This window comes from Aethalodelphis obliquidens, unplaced genomic scaffold (assembly GCF_003676395.1).
Source record: "Aethalodelphis obliquidens isolate GAN/ISIS:26980383/991018 unplaced genomic scaffold, ASM367639v1 scaffold11, whole genome shotgun sequence".
NCBI classification, from domain to species: domain Eukaryota; kingdom Metazoa; phylum Chordata; class Mammalia; order Artiodactyla; family Delphinidae; genus Aethalodelphis; species Aethalodelphis obliquidens.
In genome coordinates this window covers 38088381-38106273 of record NW_020837955.1, presented here as the reverse complement: position 1 = coordinate 38106273, position 17893 = coordinate 38088381, and the positions used below count along the sequence as shown (strand labels likewise).

Genomic DNA, 17893 nt, shown 5'->3' with positions numbered 1-17893 from the left:
ACTTATCTCTCTCCTCCAAAAACTGTGTGAGTTCCTTGAGGGCAGGCTCTGTGCTGATCCTGGAGCTCAGCTGATGACCAACACGAGTTTGTTGAGTGAATCGGCGCTCTGAAATAAGGCATGGCTGTGCATGTCTGGAGACACTTAGGAGGTCCAGCCAATAGAACTGCTCAGTGTTTACCAACCAAAAGAGTGGGAGTGGGTGGCATAGTCCGCATCCGTGTTGCCAAAACTTTAGTCACCAGTGGGTGCCCATTCGACACATCAACCTGTATTAATATTACTGTTTAAATTGATTCGTAATCTTTACATAAATAAATGTGCTTCTTTTAAGAAAAAAGAAGCAGCCTCCCTGACTCAACTGCCACACTGATTAAAAGAAAAGCTTCAAAATATTTTCAGGAAACGATCCTGCTAGCGGAAGAAAAGTTTAATGCCTCAGATACCAAATGCATTCCAGACACGCTCCCAAGTCCGATCAGAAATGTCCTTGGTGGGAGGTCAGACAGGCCTGACAAACCGGGCTCCCGTAGCAGGGTGAGTGTCCTGATGTTGATGGGATAGAATCTTTGAAACTGACAGTTATTCCACAACTTTCCTCTGGAATTCAGATGCTAGGTAGGGCTAACCAATGAATAAATACATAAACCGAAACCAAGAAAACTAAAAATGGTGACCATGGACTTCCCGGGTAGTACAGTGGTTAAGAATCTGCCTGCCAATGCAGGGGACACGGGTTCGATCCCTGGTCTGGGAAGATCCCACATGCCACAGAGCAACTAAGCCTGTGCGCCACAACTAGTGAGCCTGTGCTCTACTGCCCGCGTGCCCCAACTACTGAAGCCCGCACGCCTAGAGCCCATGCTCCGCAACAAGAGAAGCCACCACGATAAGAAGCCAACGCGCAGCAACGAAGAGTAGCCCCTGCTTGCCACAACTAGAGAAAGCCCACGTGCAGCAACAAAGACCCCATGCAGCCAAAAAAGAATTAATTAATTTTTTTAAAAAAAAAGTGATGACCGTGAAGCATTTGCAAACCAGGGGACTCTTACACATTGATTTGGACTCTGCCTGTGAGGAGAGGAGTCCAGATGGAATTTGCCTTCCAGCTCGGAGTGGGAGGGGTGGGAGGCAGTGAATCCAGAGGCAGGCCCTACGCGACCAGCAGAATGGACAGACTGAGCTCAAGTCGCAGACGCGGCCAGAGCAACTGGGCCTGAATCCCAGCTCTGCTATTTGCTAGCCCTGTGATCTTGTGATCCACTTCAGTCTGTAAAATGGGTACAATTGGTGTGGTGTTTAAACAAAATCACGTAAGTTAAGCATCAAGGACAGTGCCTGGACGTAATAAGTTATCTGTACATGTTTAAAAGGAAAAAATATTAGGAAATGTTCTGTTGAGGAAACTCCTAATCTAACCCTATTGGAGACAGTCCACAGTCCTTACGACAGGGCTCCAGTGCCTCAGCTCCTTTGTATCAGGTCCTCTATAGGCCAGGCAGTGGGGACACAGTGAGTCAGAAACACAGTCTCCACCTTTGTGAAGCTCCCAGTGGAAGGCAGAAGACGGATGTTCATGAGGTGATTTCACAAACACAGAGCCAGGACCTGTGATAAAGCACAGGGAGGAAAAGTGCAGGAGGCTGTCAGGCCTAACCTTGTGGGGCTGGTGGTGGTCAGGGAAGCCTTCCTGGAGGAGGTGAGGTTTTGAGCTTGGATCTGAAGAGCAAGAGGGGTCAACTAGGTTAGGGGGTATAGGGGAAGGGGTGAGAGCCTTCTCCGAAGAAGACACCACATGTGTGCTAATCCTCTACCAGGGCAGGCCACACACGAATTCCCAAAAGCACAGCCATTAAGCCTGAAGCACATGTCCTCGGAAACATCTCCCAAACAGGACTTCAAAAAACGAGGAATCACGAGGAGCTTGCGGATGAGGACAAAGACTGAGCTGGTGCGGCCCCAGATGCCAGGGAGGTAGTTTCAGGTAAACACGAGGCTTTTCTAACAATCAGCATGGGCTGCCTCAGAGGTACCAGGCCCCTGCCACTTAATCATATTCCAGCAGAGGCCAAAGAGGCCTCCGTCAGAGAAGCTACTGGGGGACACTGGCCCCCGGGGGAGCTTGAGCAGGTGGCTGATGACCACCAGGGCTGAGAATTCTGCCAACTGCTGGGAGCCACCGCCCCTGAGAGACATACGACGTACCTGAAATAAACTGCACTTTGTCCCAGTGAATATTCTAAACTTCATACTTCTCACTAATTTCCTCTGGTCTTTCCTCCACCTAAACCCATGTTTCCCAATGTGTGTTATGCACACTGGTGATATGCTATTTGATTTTAGGTAGAATAGGACATAACTTTTTTTTTTTAACATCTTCATCGGAGTATAATTGCTTTACAATGTTGTGTTAGTTTCTGCTGTATAACCAAGTGAACCAGCTATATATATACGTATATCCTCATATCCCCTCCCTCTTGGGTCTCCCTCCCACCCTCCCTATCCCTCCCCTCTAGGGGGTCACAAAGCACCGAGCTGATCTCCCCGTGTGATATAGCTGCTTCTCACTAGCTATCTATTTTACATTTGGTAGTATATATATAAGGACATACTTTTTTTTTTCTTTTTGCGGTACGCGGGCCTCTCACCGCTGTGGCCCCTCCCGTCGCGGAGCACAGGCTCCGGACGCACAGGCTCAGCAGCCATGGCCCACAGGCCCAGCCGCTCCGTGGCATGTGGGATCCTTCCGGACCGGGGCACGAACCCGCGTCCCCTGCATCGGCAGGCGTACTCTCAACCACTGCGCCACCAGGGAAGCCCAAGGACATACATTCTTAATGTAATCCTTTGTATTTATTTTTAGAGTAATCTATTTACGGTGAGTGATTCTGGTCTTCCATTTATAGTAGAGATCGAAAGTTTTTTTAAAAATACATTTAAGTTTATAAAATGAATCAATTTAAAGAAACATTAAGTAAATAATAGTGCCAGGGGCAAGTACCCAGATATGGTAAGATGGGCGTTTTTTTTCCTAGAGTGAGTGATGCTGGGGAAAACACTGCCAAATCCAAATGGGTTTAATTTTCGTGTCTACAGGCTCCCATGCAGCTGTGTGGAAATCATCAGTCACCCAAGAGAAAGAACCAGTGGCGACACGTGTTCCTTGAAGTGGGACCCGCCATGAATCTGCTGCACACACACGTGAGTCTAAGGGTATCTGCAAAGCCAGGGTCACCTGGGCAACCACACAGCTCACCTGGGAGGAGAGGGCTGGGGCAGGTGGGCACCTGGCTTAGGCAGCCGGACCAGCCACAAGCCCCAGCGTGAGACCCTACTTTGCCCTTCTCAAAGAGTTGTCCTGACACTGTTAGGTCAGCCTCTAAACGTCCACAGCATTCCAGCTTAGGACCCTGTCCATGGCTGCCAGGGGTTCCGGGGGCCACCTTGCTAGAAGGTTCCTTGGAAATGAAACCGTCTTCCTATGATTAATGTCATGCCTGGCATCTTCCGTGCTCTGGGGAAAATAAAATTTTGTGCATGCACACTTGTGCATGAAGCAGAAATTCCTCCCCCCCTCAGAACAGAGGCTGCTGGGTCTGCCTGGGCGACGACATTTTTCGGTGTGGCCCACGGAAGTGGAACCAGAGAAATCTGGGCCATCGGAGGAAGAACACCAGAAGCAGCAGCTATGGTTCTGCACGATAAGCCACTGGCCAAGCCCAGGCAGAGCCCGGAGCCGCGTGTGAGGGCAGGGGCAGGGTGCGGGGACCCGGTGGGTGTGCGGCCGCCCGCCGCAGTGAAGCCTGTCTGGGCCAGCTTGTGGGCTCCGCATACCAAAATGCGTTCCAGCCCCTGGGGATGTCACAGATTTACTATCGGTGAAGGGCAATAACCACGAAAGGAGGAGCAATTATTGCCAAATCATTTAGGATTTAAAAAGTCACTGGCAAGAAGATAGAGGTCAAGAGGTGCACTGTCAGGGGAAATAAAAAAACCCTACCTGTCAGGTCTGGGTTGCACTTCCTTTCTGACTGCAATACGGTTCAGGGAAGCTGGGGATGCACACCGAGAGGTCGGACTCCCACAGAACAGAGATCCAAGAGCCAGAGGCGGCACCAGAGCCCTTTAGGCAGGTTTTCTGGTTTGGGTTCAAAATGCAGATTCATTCATCCTTCTTAAATATTCGTCTGCCTGCCATGGTCTCCTCTTCATCATCCTAGGTGCCAGGGGCAGAACCCATTCCAACAGGCAGCGACGTCTGGAACGCAACTTCCAACGCCAAAGAGCTTTCCCAAGAAAGCCCACGTTTCACAAAATTTCTGATTATCCCCAGGGCTCTGCCAGGAGGAGCACTTCTGCCCCCATGGGGCAACGAACAGCAGGGCTGGTGGTGAAAGAGCAGTGGGCTTGGCCTGCACTTCAGCCCCGAGGGACAGACACCCCCACTTGGAGAGGCCTCGAGATGACACCTAGCATTGGGAAGAGCCCCAGACCCTCAGCCTGCAGGCTCAGAGCAACCGGGCCCCCTCCGACACCCAGAGGTGGCTCGTCACTAAGGAATTTCCCCCACCGTCTGACACATTCGTAAGGAATCCTACCAACACAGCAAAACTCGAGGAAACTATTTTATAAAAAGTAAGAAACAATGGTGTTGGTGAAGATGTTGGAAAATGAGCACTTGCATATACAGCTGGTAAGGAAGCTGAATTGATACCGTGTTTCTGAAATAGAAACGAACGCTGTGCATCGTGGCCTGACAACTATACCTCTAGGATTTCTAAGAAAATAATTTAAAATATACAAAAGGACATATACATACAAGGGTGTTCACTAGGGTTAATGTACAAGAGGGAAATCGGAAGTAATCTAAATGTCCAGCAACAGGGGACTGAGGAAGCACATTACGGTAGCAAGGGGTGAAAGGCAGCCTTGGCTGAAGAACATTACGGTGCTCCCTATGACAGAATGCTCTGTAGCCACAAAAATTACTTTGTGGAGGTGCCTGAATTCACACAAAGGAAATGGTTCCCAATATTAAGCCGGGGCGGGGGGGAGGGGAACGGGAATTGGGTTTCAAATAGCAGATACGGGATTATCCAATTGTGTGTTAAAAAGGTATATACACAGGGACTCCCCTGGTGATCCAGTGGATAAGACTCCGCGCTCCCAGTGTAGGGGGCTCGGGTTTGGTCCCTGGTCAGGGAACTAGATCCCACATGCCACAACCAAGAGCCCTCATGCCACAACTAAAAAGATCCTGCATGCCGCAACTAAAGACCCTGCACGCAGAAACGAAGATCCCGCGTGCAGCGACTAAGACCCAGCACAGCCAAATAAATAAATAATTTTCTTTTTAAATGTACATATACAGGAATTCCCTGGCAGTCCAGTGGTTAGGACTTGGCGCTTTCACTGCTGAGCCTGGGTTCGATCCCTGGTCAGGGAACTAAGATCCCGCAAGTCGAGCAGTGCAACCAAAAAAAAAAAGTATATATAGACACCAACAAATCGGAAGGGCTAAGCATGACTTGTGTCATTGCAGGTTAGTGGAAGGATGAACATTTTTTTCCCTTGTACTTTCTGAACTTTATTCATCCTCTTAACAAACATGGGCTACTTCACAATCAGATTAAAAACTTGTGTTTTGAGGAGAAGAAAATAAAATCTACTAAAAAGGCTTTAGGGGAGGAAATATCTCAGGGAAAACTAAGACATGAGGCTCCAAAGCTCCCTTATGACCGAGACAGGGCACAAGGCAGCCCCAGAGCTGCATTTCCTGGAAACCCCCGCCCGTGGCTGGATGAGGCACCGCTCAGGTTCTCTCTGTCCCGGGGCTCACACCGTCCCAGCAAGTGGTCCCTGAACTGACACCCAAAGACCATGCACACCGCTGTGGGGAAGATGGGCCGGGCGGAGGGCCCAGCCCACGAAGGGGAGAAGACGGGCCTTCCACGCACAGACCTGAGGGGAAGGAGGTCCCCACGCAGACGTTCACTCCCCACCCACAAGGCCTCCCCACCAAGGGTACAGTCTGTCCCCATAACCCCGTAGCTATAATTAATGCCCTGAGAACCAGGGAGCAAAATGATGGGGCAAAGTCCATGTTTTATGCCCGGCCCTCTTTGGATAAACCCACAAACCTCGCCCCCTTTTTTGATAGGCTGTCCTGAGAGTCCTCACCTTCACCACCCAAGATCTTGCTTAACTTTACTTTCTATATTCTGCCACCAAGACAGATTTTAATGTTTTTCACAACAGAAAATGATGTTGCACTGCTAAATATGCCTTTTCTAACCTAAGCATTCTGCTGTGTTGCTGGCCTCTCCTTGAGAACTGGGGAGCAGCAGAGACCTGGAGGGGGCTGGGTCCTGGCCTCACCCCACCGCGGCAGAGTAATCCTGGCTTCAACAGCAGACGTTCCTGTGACTACTCCTCAGTGCCCTGGTTCTCAACTGGGGGCGATTTTGCTCCCCTGGGACATTTGGCAACGTCTGGGGACATCTGTGGTTTCACAGCTGGGGGAGGAGGGCAGTACCCCCCACCACAAATAATGATCTGACCCCAAAATGTCAGTAGTGCCGAGGCTGAGAAATCCTTAACCTTAACCTTAAGATGGGAATGAAAGTACCTACGACAGCGGATTGGAGTAAGGATTTCACGAAGTAAATGGGTATGTGACAGATCCTGGGTGTGCCCAGCACAAGTGCTCAAAGTATTCAAGGTCCTTCCTCTCCAAGCCTCGGGTTCCTCATCTGTGAAAAGGGCACCCCCAGCTTCCAGGCTGCCTGCACACTGGCTTCTGGTGCTGACTAAGCACTCTGGTCTGAACAGACCCAATTTCCACTAAACCTGCACAATTCACAACTGATGGAATTTCTTATGATTATGGAAAACTGCCAAAACCTTCACATCATTCGGGCTTTAGTATGAAGCTATAAAACCACCCACTGATTCAGAAGCCTTAAACCATGAGAATTAGGTATTTCTTGAAGTAGCCTTTAAGGTATGTTATTCTTTGCCTTATTACTGAATCCTGGAAAGGCCCTGGTTACCGCTAAGAGGTTTGAATTTCCAATCTATTAGAGTAATACCAGCAATCTGTTATTTCTAGGCTACTGAGGAAAGGTTAAAATGAAAATTGGATTTGGGGAGTTATATCCATTCTGAGCGCAGGTGGAAAACTCCTCAGCAGCAAGAAGCAAGTCTGGATCTGGGAAGAAGCAGTTATCGAGGGAAATGACTGGTGATAACTTTATTGATTAAAGCAGCTTGAAAATTTTAAGGTTTGCCACAGCCCGGCACTTCAGCAGCAAGACAGCCCCTCAAAGCCATTTTTCATTAAAAAGAGAGAAGCAGGAGCAGAGAATTACTACCTTGTGCATAAGACACAGTTCGTTCAAAATGGCCTTATTTTGAAATACTGCTTTAAAATGTCTACACATCCTGAGGCTCAAGCAGTATTTCAAAACGTTCTAAATTAACATTTGAGAAAAACGGTGAGGTGGGGTGTTAAGAACATGCAACCGCCGCTCAACTGTGTGTCAAGAGGGGAGACAGACACAGCACGATAATGTGGCAGGTAAATAAGATTCAGCTCTGCCACGTGGGCTCAGAGCCACCAGAGAAAACAATTCCTTAGCGACCCAGGGCCGCAGATGCTCGCGATGCCTGGACAGCACAGGGACCCCAGCCTCAGCAGACACGCCAGGAATCCAAGCTCCTAACCCGCCACCCCAGCATCCGCCAAATGAGAAGCCCGATCAACCTGACCCCCAGAAGGGCCTCAGCTCCTCTTTGGGGTGTAGGGAGCGCAGTTTCTCATTCAGAATGTAAAAGACACTGACCATGAAAGTAACTGGAAAACACCAAACAAATAAACAAAAGGGGGGGAGGGGATTAACCAAGGTCAACTCTACAAAGACAACCAAAGATAACGTCTTAATATTCAGTTCCTCTGGTCTTAATTTCTAGGCAGTGACAGCTTTTTGTTTTGTTGATTGGGGACGGCAGGGGGTTGGGGGGGTCACGGGAGATGGTTGTGACCACAGTGCTTACGTAATTCTAAATACTCAGATTTTTAACTCAGATTACAACAGTGACATTCCTCCCACTTTATTAACAAGTGATCTTAAGAATTTACTCTCTCAGGGACTTCCCTGGCGGTCCAGTGGCTAAGACTTCGCCTTCCAATGAAGGGAGTGCAGGTTCGATCCCTGGTCGGGGAGCTAAGATCCCATATGCCTTGCGGCCAAAAAAACCAACATATAAAACAGAAGCAATACTGTAACAAGTTCAATAAAGACTTTAAGAATGGTCCACATCAAAAAAAAATCTTTGAAAAAAAAAGAATTTGCTCTCGCAAATTCACCCTGTAAGTAGGATACAAATGTATACATAGTTGGTCATATTTAAAAAATGCAAAGATAAGCCATAATATTTATAAAAATGGCTACGATGAGAGATGGGTGGGAAGACAATAGAAGGAAAAGGACAGGAACCAGACTTCCTTGAATGTATCTTGTTCCGTGGATTTAATTTCGGAACTACGTGAATTTTTACATAACTATGGAACAAGTTTAAATGTTGAAAAACCAACTCCTTAAAAATTGGAAGTAAAGTGACTTCAAGGAGGGTCCTGTTGGTGACACACTTAACCAGCAGAATAATGGTAGCTTTAAAAAACAGTAATTTGGCTGTAAATCTCTAGAGGGATATATTCTAAGCCAAAAAAGAACTGTCGAGAAAAGAAATCTTAAACAGCACCGGTAATCAGCCTCATCATATTCAGGAATCAGCAGCCACAGTGATGCTGTGTCTCACAGTCCAGTCCACGGCAATCACAACCCTGCCCCAGCCTTGGTGGCGCTGATAGAACTGGTGGTGGCACCCACTCTTTTGTGCCTGGCTTCTCCCACACAGCATAATGTTTTTGAGATTCAAGACTCGTGTGTGTATTATGGGCTAAAACAAATGATTATGTCGGTATTCTCGTGAGCCAGGATTTCTGACATGGCAAAAAGGAAATACAGACACAAGATGGGTGATCCAGTAAAAACCCACAGGCCTAAATCTGGATCAGAAGTTTCAGTATGAACTCATTATGCACTTCATCTTTTTTTTTTTTTTTGCGGTACGCGGGCCTCTCACTGTTGGGGCCCCTCTCGTTGCGGAGCGCAGGCTCCGGACACGCAGGCTCAGCGGCCATGGCTCACGGGCCCAGCTGTTCCACGGCATTGGTATCTTCCCGGACCGGGGCACGAACCCGTGTCCCCTGCATCGGCAGGCGGACTCTCAACCACTGCGCCACCAGGGAAGCCCTGCACTTCATCTTTAAAGATACATATTTTTTCAACCCTTGTAGACTAAGTCTTGGAAATGATGACCAACCCAATAACAGTAAGAACGGTTAATTTCCCGACTATTGTTTCTGAATACTATTTTCCACTAAAGGTAAGCATGGCTCCTTGGAAGGATGGCAGACTCTAGGCCTTGGGCAGGAAGTGTGCAGGGCAGGTGTTATCCTGTCATAACAGGAGTAAAGCCCCTCAGAGACCTCTGGGGTCAGGACAACAGGACTCAGAGGGCAGCTGGAAGAGGCTCCCACTGGTCAAAGATGCAGTACTTTGAACACGAATAACTGCAATGGATTGGAACACGTCAAATATGCTTTTGTCTATTTATAGTCATATATGTCGTTTTAAACCTCCAAGGTATTGGGAGGGTGTTAGAGAATCAATCATTCTGAAAACTAATAAATAGCAAGAAAGAAATAGGCATTTATCTGTAGTTTCCTATATGAACTGTACTTCAGGGGAACGCATAGTTCGTGGGGCGTTTTCCTATACAGAGGTAATCCAGGGAAGAAATGGAGAAGGAATGACAGAATTCAAATATCACCATTTTGCAGCCCTTAATGAATGAATGGGGTTAACGCACCCATCACCAATGGCTGCTAACGCCACCGAAGGAGACACCCAGACATTCTGAACCTCCTAAGGGAGGCCACAGCACAACCCAGAAAGCAGCCATCAAAAAAACTGAAACAGATTCTGCCTAAGCTTCTAGATCTAACTATCAACATTCAGGAAGCAGGGAGAACAGGGGAGCATGAGACAGGACACCACTGAGGCGCGATCAACAAAATCCTGACAGTGGGAAACTCTACAGGACAAACAAGCCAGCTTCTTCTTCATAAAGCTGCAAGGAGTACAAAAGGGAGACGGGGGTGGGGTCGGCGCGGGTGGGTGGGAATGGATAGATTAGAAAACACTTAAGAATCACACCGGCCAATCACAATGCGAGGACCTCATGTGGATTCTGATTCAAAGAAACTGCAAGCGACAATCAGGGAAATGTGAATAATGGCTGGATATTTGATGATATTGAGGAATTATTGTTAGTATTACTTAGTTGTGATAATGGCATCATCCATGTTTTTAAAAAGAATTCCTATCTTTTAGAGACACTTAGAAATACTTACAGATGAAATGATATGATTTCTGGGAGATGACTGAAAATAATCTAGGGGAGAGGAGCAGGTGGGAGCACAGATTAAACAAGGGGTTATTAATCTTCAAAGTGGTCCCAATGGCCAAATAGGGGACAATCTGGGCAACAAAGTAACAACAGGAATGGACTGCGACTTGTGGAATAAAACAAATATCCATAAGTACATGTTGGAATAAATAAAAAAGTAAATGGGAGAAAAAGGAAAGCTCTCTCTTACAGTAAATGCTAATCAATAAATATAGAGGGAACAATGGAAGTAGAAAACCGCCATTTGGCACCATGGTGACAACTGTTGCAGGTAAGAGGATGCTGCAATTAGGAGGGGAAAAGAATGTCAGGAGAGAGAATATTTACACAGTGTCCAAGTATTCCCCCATAAGATACTTATTAGTCACAAAGGGACAACAGTAACTCTGCAGTGCAGAAATGGGAACCTCCGACAGGCATCAAAGTGACCACAGCCTATAATGCGCAGAGCGCCCGCACATGCCTCCTGATGGGACACACCAGAGGGCACGGCACTGTCTGTGAAATGTATAACCAGAATTACATATGCCAGAAATGCATAACCTGAAATTAAATCATGAGGGAACATCAGGGACATTCTACGAAAGAACTGGCTAGTACTCTTGAAAACTGCCACAGTCCTAAAAGACAAAGACAGACTGAGGAACTGCTCAGAATAAAGGGTGCTAGGGGGCGTGACACCAAATATAACGTGTCCAAAAACAGAGGGTCCCTGGGCTAGTCAACATCTGTATCAAGGCTAACTTCCTGAGTTTATAATTGTCCTGTGGTTGTTACATAAGATGTTAGCCTTTGGGGAAGCTGCAGTAAGGACACAGGGGAATTCTCTGTACTATTTTTGCAACCTCTTTGTACGTGGGAAATTGCTTCAGAATGAACAGTTAAAAACAATTTTTAAAAGTGCTTATTAGTTGATAATTACTGAAGCTCAGTGATGGGTGCCTGGGGGCTTATGAGGTTACTCTCGCAATTTGCACAGATATTTGAAATGTTCCATGATAAAAATGTTAAAAAGAGAGGTTTAAAACACAAAACAACCTTATTTGGATTTGATTTTTTAAAAAATCTACATAAAAGACATTTCTGAGACAGCCAGGAAAATTTAAATATGGACTGGTATTAGATAATACTAAGGAATTACTATTGATTTTGTTAGGTAGAGTTTTTTTGGTTTGGTTTTCTTTTCCAATGTGATAAAATAACATAAAATTGACCAATGTAACCATTTTGAAGTATACAGATCAGTGGCATTAAGTACATTCACAATGTTGTACAACCATCACCACCAGCGAGTTCCAGGCATTTTTTATCAACCCAGAAGGAGACCTCGTACCCACGGGCAGTCGCCCCCCATCCCCCACACTCCCAGCCCCTGGCAACCTCTAATCTATTTTATGTCTCTGTGGATTTGCCTATTCTGGACATCTCATATAAATGTTAAATATATAAAACGTGACCTTTTGTGACTGGCTTCTTTCACTTACCATAATGTTTTCAAGGTTCATACACATGGTAGGATCTATCAGTATTTCATTCTTTTTATAGCTGAAATATTCTACGGTGACAATAAACCACATTTTGTTCACCCATTCATTTGTTGATGAACATCTGCATTATTTCCACCTTTTGGCTATTGTGAATAGTGCTGCTATGAACATGCGCGTGTAAGTTTTGTTTGAACACCCGTTTTCAATTCTTTTGGATATACACCTAGGAGCGGAATTGCTGGGTCATACGATAATTCTACATTTAATTATCACGGAACTGTTTTCCATACTGGCTGTTTTTCATAGTGGGTGCTCCACTTTACATTCCTACCAGTATTCCTGTATGAGTGTTCCAGTTTCTCCACATCCCTGCCAATGCTTGTTATTTTCCTTTTTTCTTTTAAAATTATCATGGCCATCCAAGTGGGTGTGAGGTGGGATCTCACTGTGGTTTTGATTTGCATTTCCTGAATGAGTGATGATGCTGAACAGTTTTTTTGCATGTGTGTGGTTTTTTTTGCCATGGTTAGGTGTCTTAACGCATTGTCAAAAATGCATTAATATGGGCTTCCCTGGTGGCACAGTGGTTGAGAGTACGCCTGCCGATGCAGGGGACACGGGTTCGTGCCCCAGTCCGGGAAGATCCCACATGCCGCGGAGCGGCTGGGCCCGTGAGCCATGGCCGCTGAGCCTGCGCACCCGGAGCCTGTGCTCCGCAACGGGAGAGGCCACAACAGTGAGAGGCCCGCGTACCACAAAAAAAACCAAAAACCAAAAACAAAGAATGGGATTTGCTTTAAAATACAACAGAAAAAAAAAGTAAATTTTTAAAGAGAAAGAAATGGGATAGAAGAAGGGAATGTGACAAAATCTTTTAATTGTTGAATCTGGGTGATGGATATATGAGGAGAATCACTGTTTTGTTGTCTCTGCTTTTGTATATATTTGAAATTTGTCACAATAAAACAAATTTTTAAAATTGTCACTGTGAAATGAAGTCATGAAAACCAAGTTATTTATTCCTGTAGTCTTCACTCATTCAAAACACAGGCCTCTCCTCTCTACCAGCTTCACCTGACATTGTCTAGGTGTTTCCTGGGGACCCCCGAGAACTGTATTTTCTGGCATCTGTGAATCTCAGGGGAGGTTTGGGCGCAGAGGTTCCAGACTTCCATGGCTTTGTGCTGTCTTTCTCTAAGCATCGTGAGAGACCAGTGCTCTAGACTGGAACACACATGGGAAATTCCGGTCCAAGAGTAAGGGAGCAGCATGGTGATCCTGGGGGCACCAGCCTCACCACAGGATGCTGACACTGTCCCCTGGTGCCGTGTCCAAAACAGACAGCAGGACAGCCCTGACCGCCGGCAGACATGTGCCCACTGTTTCTTCAACAATGCCATCAGGAACCCACCGGCCGGAGGGGACCGACTCACTCTACCTGGGAAGGGGAGGTGGGAGGATGGGCACTGGGGACACTAAAACCATAACTGCCTTTTTTCCTTTTAAGATGTATGTTTGGAAGGCAACCTGTCTCAAAAACAGTTAAAATGTAAAGGTGGCCAGGTGCATGATTTTACTCCAACATGTTCTTTTCATCTTGCTGTGCAATGTCTTTCCATGAAATATTTTTAATATATTGATAGGACTTGTCAATCCTTACCCTTCCAGAGAAGAAACAAAAGTGGCTTGAAAAGAGCCACAGGCATTTCTTTTTCTCACTCTTATACTGATACTAACTAACCAGGTGGAAAACATTCAATGGGCCTCCTTTGCTGTCTTTTTCCCTCTTTCCAGTCAGATCAGCTCTCATGGGGGGCGACAGGGAACCTTCGCAGGCTGCCTGAGCCCTCAAACCCATCTCCGGGGCCGAGGCCGCCCCGGGAGCACTCTGGGCCTCCCTCAATAGCTGCCCCCACACACGTGCTTCAGGACCCGCTGGCTTACCTGGTGGGCTTCCACCCTCATCTCCCGCAGAGCAGACTTGAAAAACTCAGGGGAAGGTTTCCCCACCACCTCAGCTTCGATACCACAGGCATACTGGGAAAAGACAGAAGGACATGGCATGGGTTTGGGAGCAAGTACAGGTGAACACCCGCTCTGCAGTGAAATCCTCCCTCCGGGGAATCAAGGAGAGATGCCCCAAATGTGCACCTGCAGGCCAGGGACCTCCAAGCGGCAAGACACATGGGCCGAGAGGCACACCTCGTAGGCAAGTGTCACAACTCCACATCGGGCTGCCCAGGATGCTGGGGGCACCCACCACCAGGCACCCTGCCACCTGCCCCAGTGCCGGACCTCAGCAGGAGGCGGTCCACAGCAGGCCACCCCGACAGTGCTCTCATCTGCATTCTTGCTTCTCCTCCCTTCCCTTCTCCCCCGACCACCCCCAGCTCTGTCATAGGCCCTCCAGGGGAAAAGGTCCAGGGCCCCATCCGCCAGCCTGTCCGTCCCTCCCACCTGAGTGCAAGTAGACAGGGACCAATGTAGCGGTGAGTACGGGACATGACATGGGCTGACCTGGGGCAAGAGCCCGGGCTGGGGCAGCTGGCTAGGTGTGAGTCAGAGCGGGAGCCCCATCTGAGCCCAGACTTGGAAACTGGAGGAGGGAACTGGGAAGGAGTCTAATCAGGACACATCAAGCTCAGGGTGCTGCAGAGGAGGGTCAGGAATGAGGCAGGTTCACACACACCCAGAAGCCAAGAATCTGAGAGGAGAGTACAGAGCATGCTGGGAGGGCCAGCGGGGTCAGCGGCAGGCGGTACGGGCTGTGGGGAGGAGAGGGAGAGACTGGGGGGCAGAGTGATGACCAGGGCAGCCGAGAGGCCAAGCTCCAGAGGAGGGGGAGAGCCGGGCTTGAAGCCTCAAATGGGGTGGGGGGGGGGTGAGCTGGAAAACATAGAAGGCACTCAGAACACTGAGCACACCCTCTTCTCCAGAAAGGCCAGAAACATCCCCGAGGGCCCTGAGACGTGACGAGGGCTCGGGCAGACCCAGGGCAGGTACCTCAAGCGCCTTCATGTAGGGACCAACGTCCAGCATCAGGCCAGAGGTCTCCTTGTAGTAGCGTCTAGAAAAGAGCAGAAGGGGACGAGGGGAGCTGAGCCCAGGGGCCTGGGAAGTGCCAAGAGAAACTGCCCTGTCCCGGTTCTGCCAGCTCCAGAGAGCTGAGTCACCGGCCAGGGTCAGTCCAGACGCCACGCTGAGAATGACCGACGGAGGTCGGCTCGACACAGCCCAGCGGTGGCCACCATGCCTGGACGAGAAGGGGAGAGAAGGTGAGTCAGCAACTCTCAGTCAGAATGGCCCCCTGCTGCCAGCCTCGTGGGGACCCCGCCACAGTGGGGGACCCCAGGGGCAGCTGGATCCAGTTGCTAACACAGAGAAACACAAGTGACCTGTGTTCTCGAAAGGACAGCTGGTCCACAGAGCATGTGGTGAACCCCTAATTGCTAATAATTAACCCTAATTGCCGCCTGGAGAAGAAAACTCCATTAGTTCCACAGCACCCTGCCACATCTCCTAGTAGCTGGGGGTCAGGAGAGGTGCCAGGTCTTACAGGCGCCAGATGCTTTTAGGAGAAGACAACTATTTGTTCCCCGTCTCACTGGGGCCAAGACGGCTTGGCTCACAGCAGGGCCTCCCAAGACGGTTTCACATCTTCCCTCCTGTGAGCGCTGTGCTAAGGCCCAGCTGCCACTGCCTGGCCACCCAAGGCCACACGCAGACCCCTTGGGACACACGGTGACCAAGCCCAGTTCTCTCTGAGCAAAGCCATTCGATTATAAAGTGAGAAGGTAGTTGACTCTGTGCTGCTCTGAAGACAGGGTTAACGGAAACCCAGGACTGTCACCATGTTTTCAGACCCGTCATATCAGTTACCCTTCTCCCTCCCCTCAACCTTCAAATTTGGGAGACGTTAAGTAACATGTATGTGACCTAAATGTCCACAGACATGAATGGATTAAAAAGATGTGATATATATACACACACACACATATATATATGTACACACACAAACACAAAATGGAGTACTACTCAGCCATAAAAAAAGAAACAATGCCATCTGCAGCAACATGGATGGACCTAGAGATTATCATACCAAGTGAAGGAAGTCAGACAGAGAAAGACAAATATCATATGATACCACTTACATGTGGAATCTAAAAAAATGATACAAATAAACAACATGTATGTGGAAAAGCAAAGAGAAGGCTAGTGAAGCATGCTGACCTCAGGGTTTCAAATCCTCTTTCCACTTCTTTTTAACTGTGGGACTTCGGGTGGCTTAAGCCCTCTGGGCCTCGGTTTCCTAATCTGTAAAATGGGCAAAAAGAAACTCCAGTACCTACCCTTATGGGTTGCTGTGAGGCTTGAGCAAAATAATGCAGGCGAAGTTCCTAACACGATGCCTGGCACGCAGAAACCGCTCCAAAAATATTAGAGAACACTGTTATAAATAACTGCTCACCCAGACTGAGATGGGTAATAGGATATGAGCTGGGGGGACTTCCCTGGTGGCACAGTGGTTAAGAATCTGCCTGCCAATGCAGCGGAGATGGGTTCCATCCCTGGTCCGGGAAGATCCCACATGCCACGGAGCAATTAAGCCCATGTGCCACAACTTCTGAAGCCCACACACCTAGAACACATGCTCCACAACGAGAGAAGCCACCGCAATGAGGAGCTCACACACCGCAACGAAAAGTAGCCCCTATTCGCCACAACCAGAGAAAGCCGGGACACAGCAACGAAGACCCAATGCAGCCAAAAATAATAAATAAATGAATAATAAATAAATTATTTTTTTAAAAAGAGATATGAGCTGGAGAAGAAAGGATGAACACAGGTCTTTCCAGTTTGTGGGGGCTGAAGCCTGCTGTGTGACTACTGGAAATGGTAGCACAGCTCGGGAGTTGCCCCAGGGCTGTGCCTTTCCTCCAGCTCTGCGGCTCCCAGGGATTCTGCCTGTCCCTCTCTGCCCCACCTGAGGCCTCCAAGGCTGCAGGAGCCTTGCTGCCCGCAGCGTTCACCTGGTGCTCAGGTGGGACTAGCGCTCTCCCACTCCGCATCCTCCACTGCCCACCTTGGAAGCTTCCGTCTGGATGCAGGCTGGGCTGCAGGGCTGTAGCCAAACCCTTGACCTTGGCAAGGGCTGGTCCCCTGCTACGCACTCCTGTCGGGTGGATTAGAGCCTGGAGCCCGATTGTTGACGCCATGGGGGCATCTCCCATCACGACAGGACTCGGTCTCCAAGTGAGCCTGGGCCTCTCGGCCGGGGTCCGAGGCTCTGTGCTCTTGGGGCCGTGCCACGAGGATGTGGGATACCACACACATGCAGGAAGGCACCTGGTAGCCAAGAGAGAACGGCCGCTGCTTACCGAGCTAGGACCTGCAAATGCTCCCATTTTTAAAGGGTGACCCTAAATCACAGGCTTAGAGGTTCCTAATCTCATTTATCTTAAATCTGGAATCTAGACATCTATTTTGCATTTATACAGCCTCAAAATAGTGCTTCCTTTTCTTTTTCCACGATCAACTACTTTGGTATGACGCTTTCCCCAGGTCATGGGTCCAGGGTTTCCTAGGTCCAGGGTTTGAAGGAATGGCCAAGTAAAGCAAAATTTGCCCAAGAGGCAGAGGGAGATGCTGGGTGCTGAGGCCTGGGCTTGCCGGGGGGCAGTGGCATCTGCTAACACAGTCCCCCAAAACATTTAGGACGCAGATGCCCCACACCCTTTGCAGGGGATGCTCTCAGACCCAGGCTGCTCCCCAGGGACTCTCGGTCTCGGGGGGAAGCAGACAAGTCCACAGACAAATATAAAAGGGCAGGACATGGGTGACAACAGGTGGAACCCCATGCTCTGTGCACT

General features: G+C 48.5%; 1 protein-coding gene across 7 annotated transcripts in view; it reads right to left on the bottom strand.

The window, feature by feature from the left end:
- LHPP (phospholysine phosphohistidine inorganic pyrophosphate phosphatase) overlaps window positions 1-17893 on the bottom strand; it is a 139651-nt gene that overhangs the window by 95432 nt on the left and 26326 nt on the right. For all 7 annotated transcript variants that reach the window (XR_003433960.1, XR_003433957.1, XR_003433958.1 and 4 more), the window contains exons 4-5: window positions 15027-15090; window positions 13968-14060 (exon numbers count right to left, since the gene is read on the bottom strand). Coding sequence is in view for 3 of the 7 variants with exons in the window: in XM_027112884.1 (XP_026968685.1) it covers window positions 13968-14060; window positions 15027-15090 (157 nt within the window). In the remaining 4 variants the exon portion in view is untranslated. The remainder of the gene's footprint in view (window positions 1-13967; window positions 14061-15026; window positions 15091-17893) is intronic.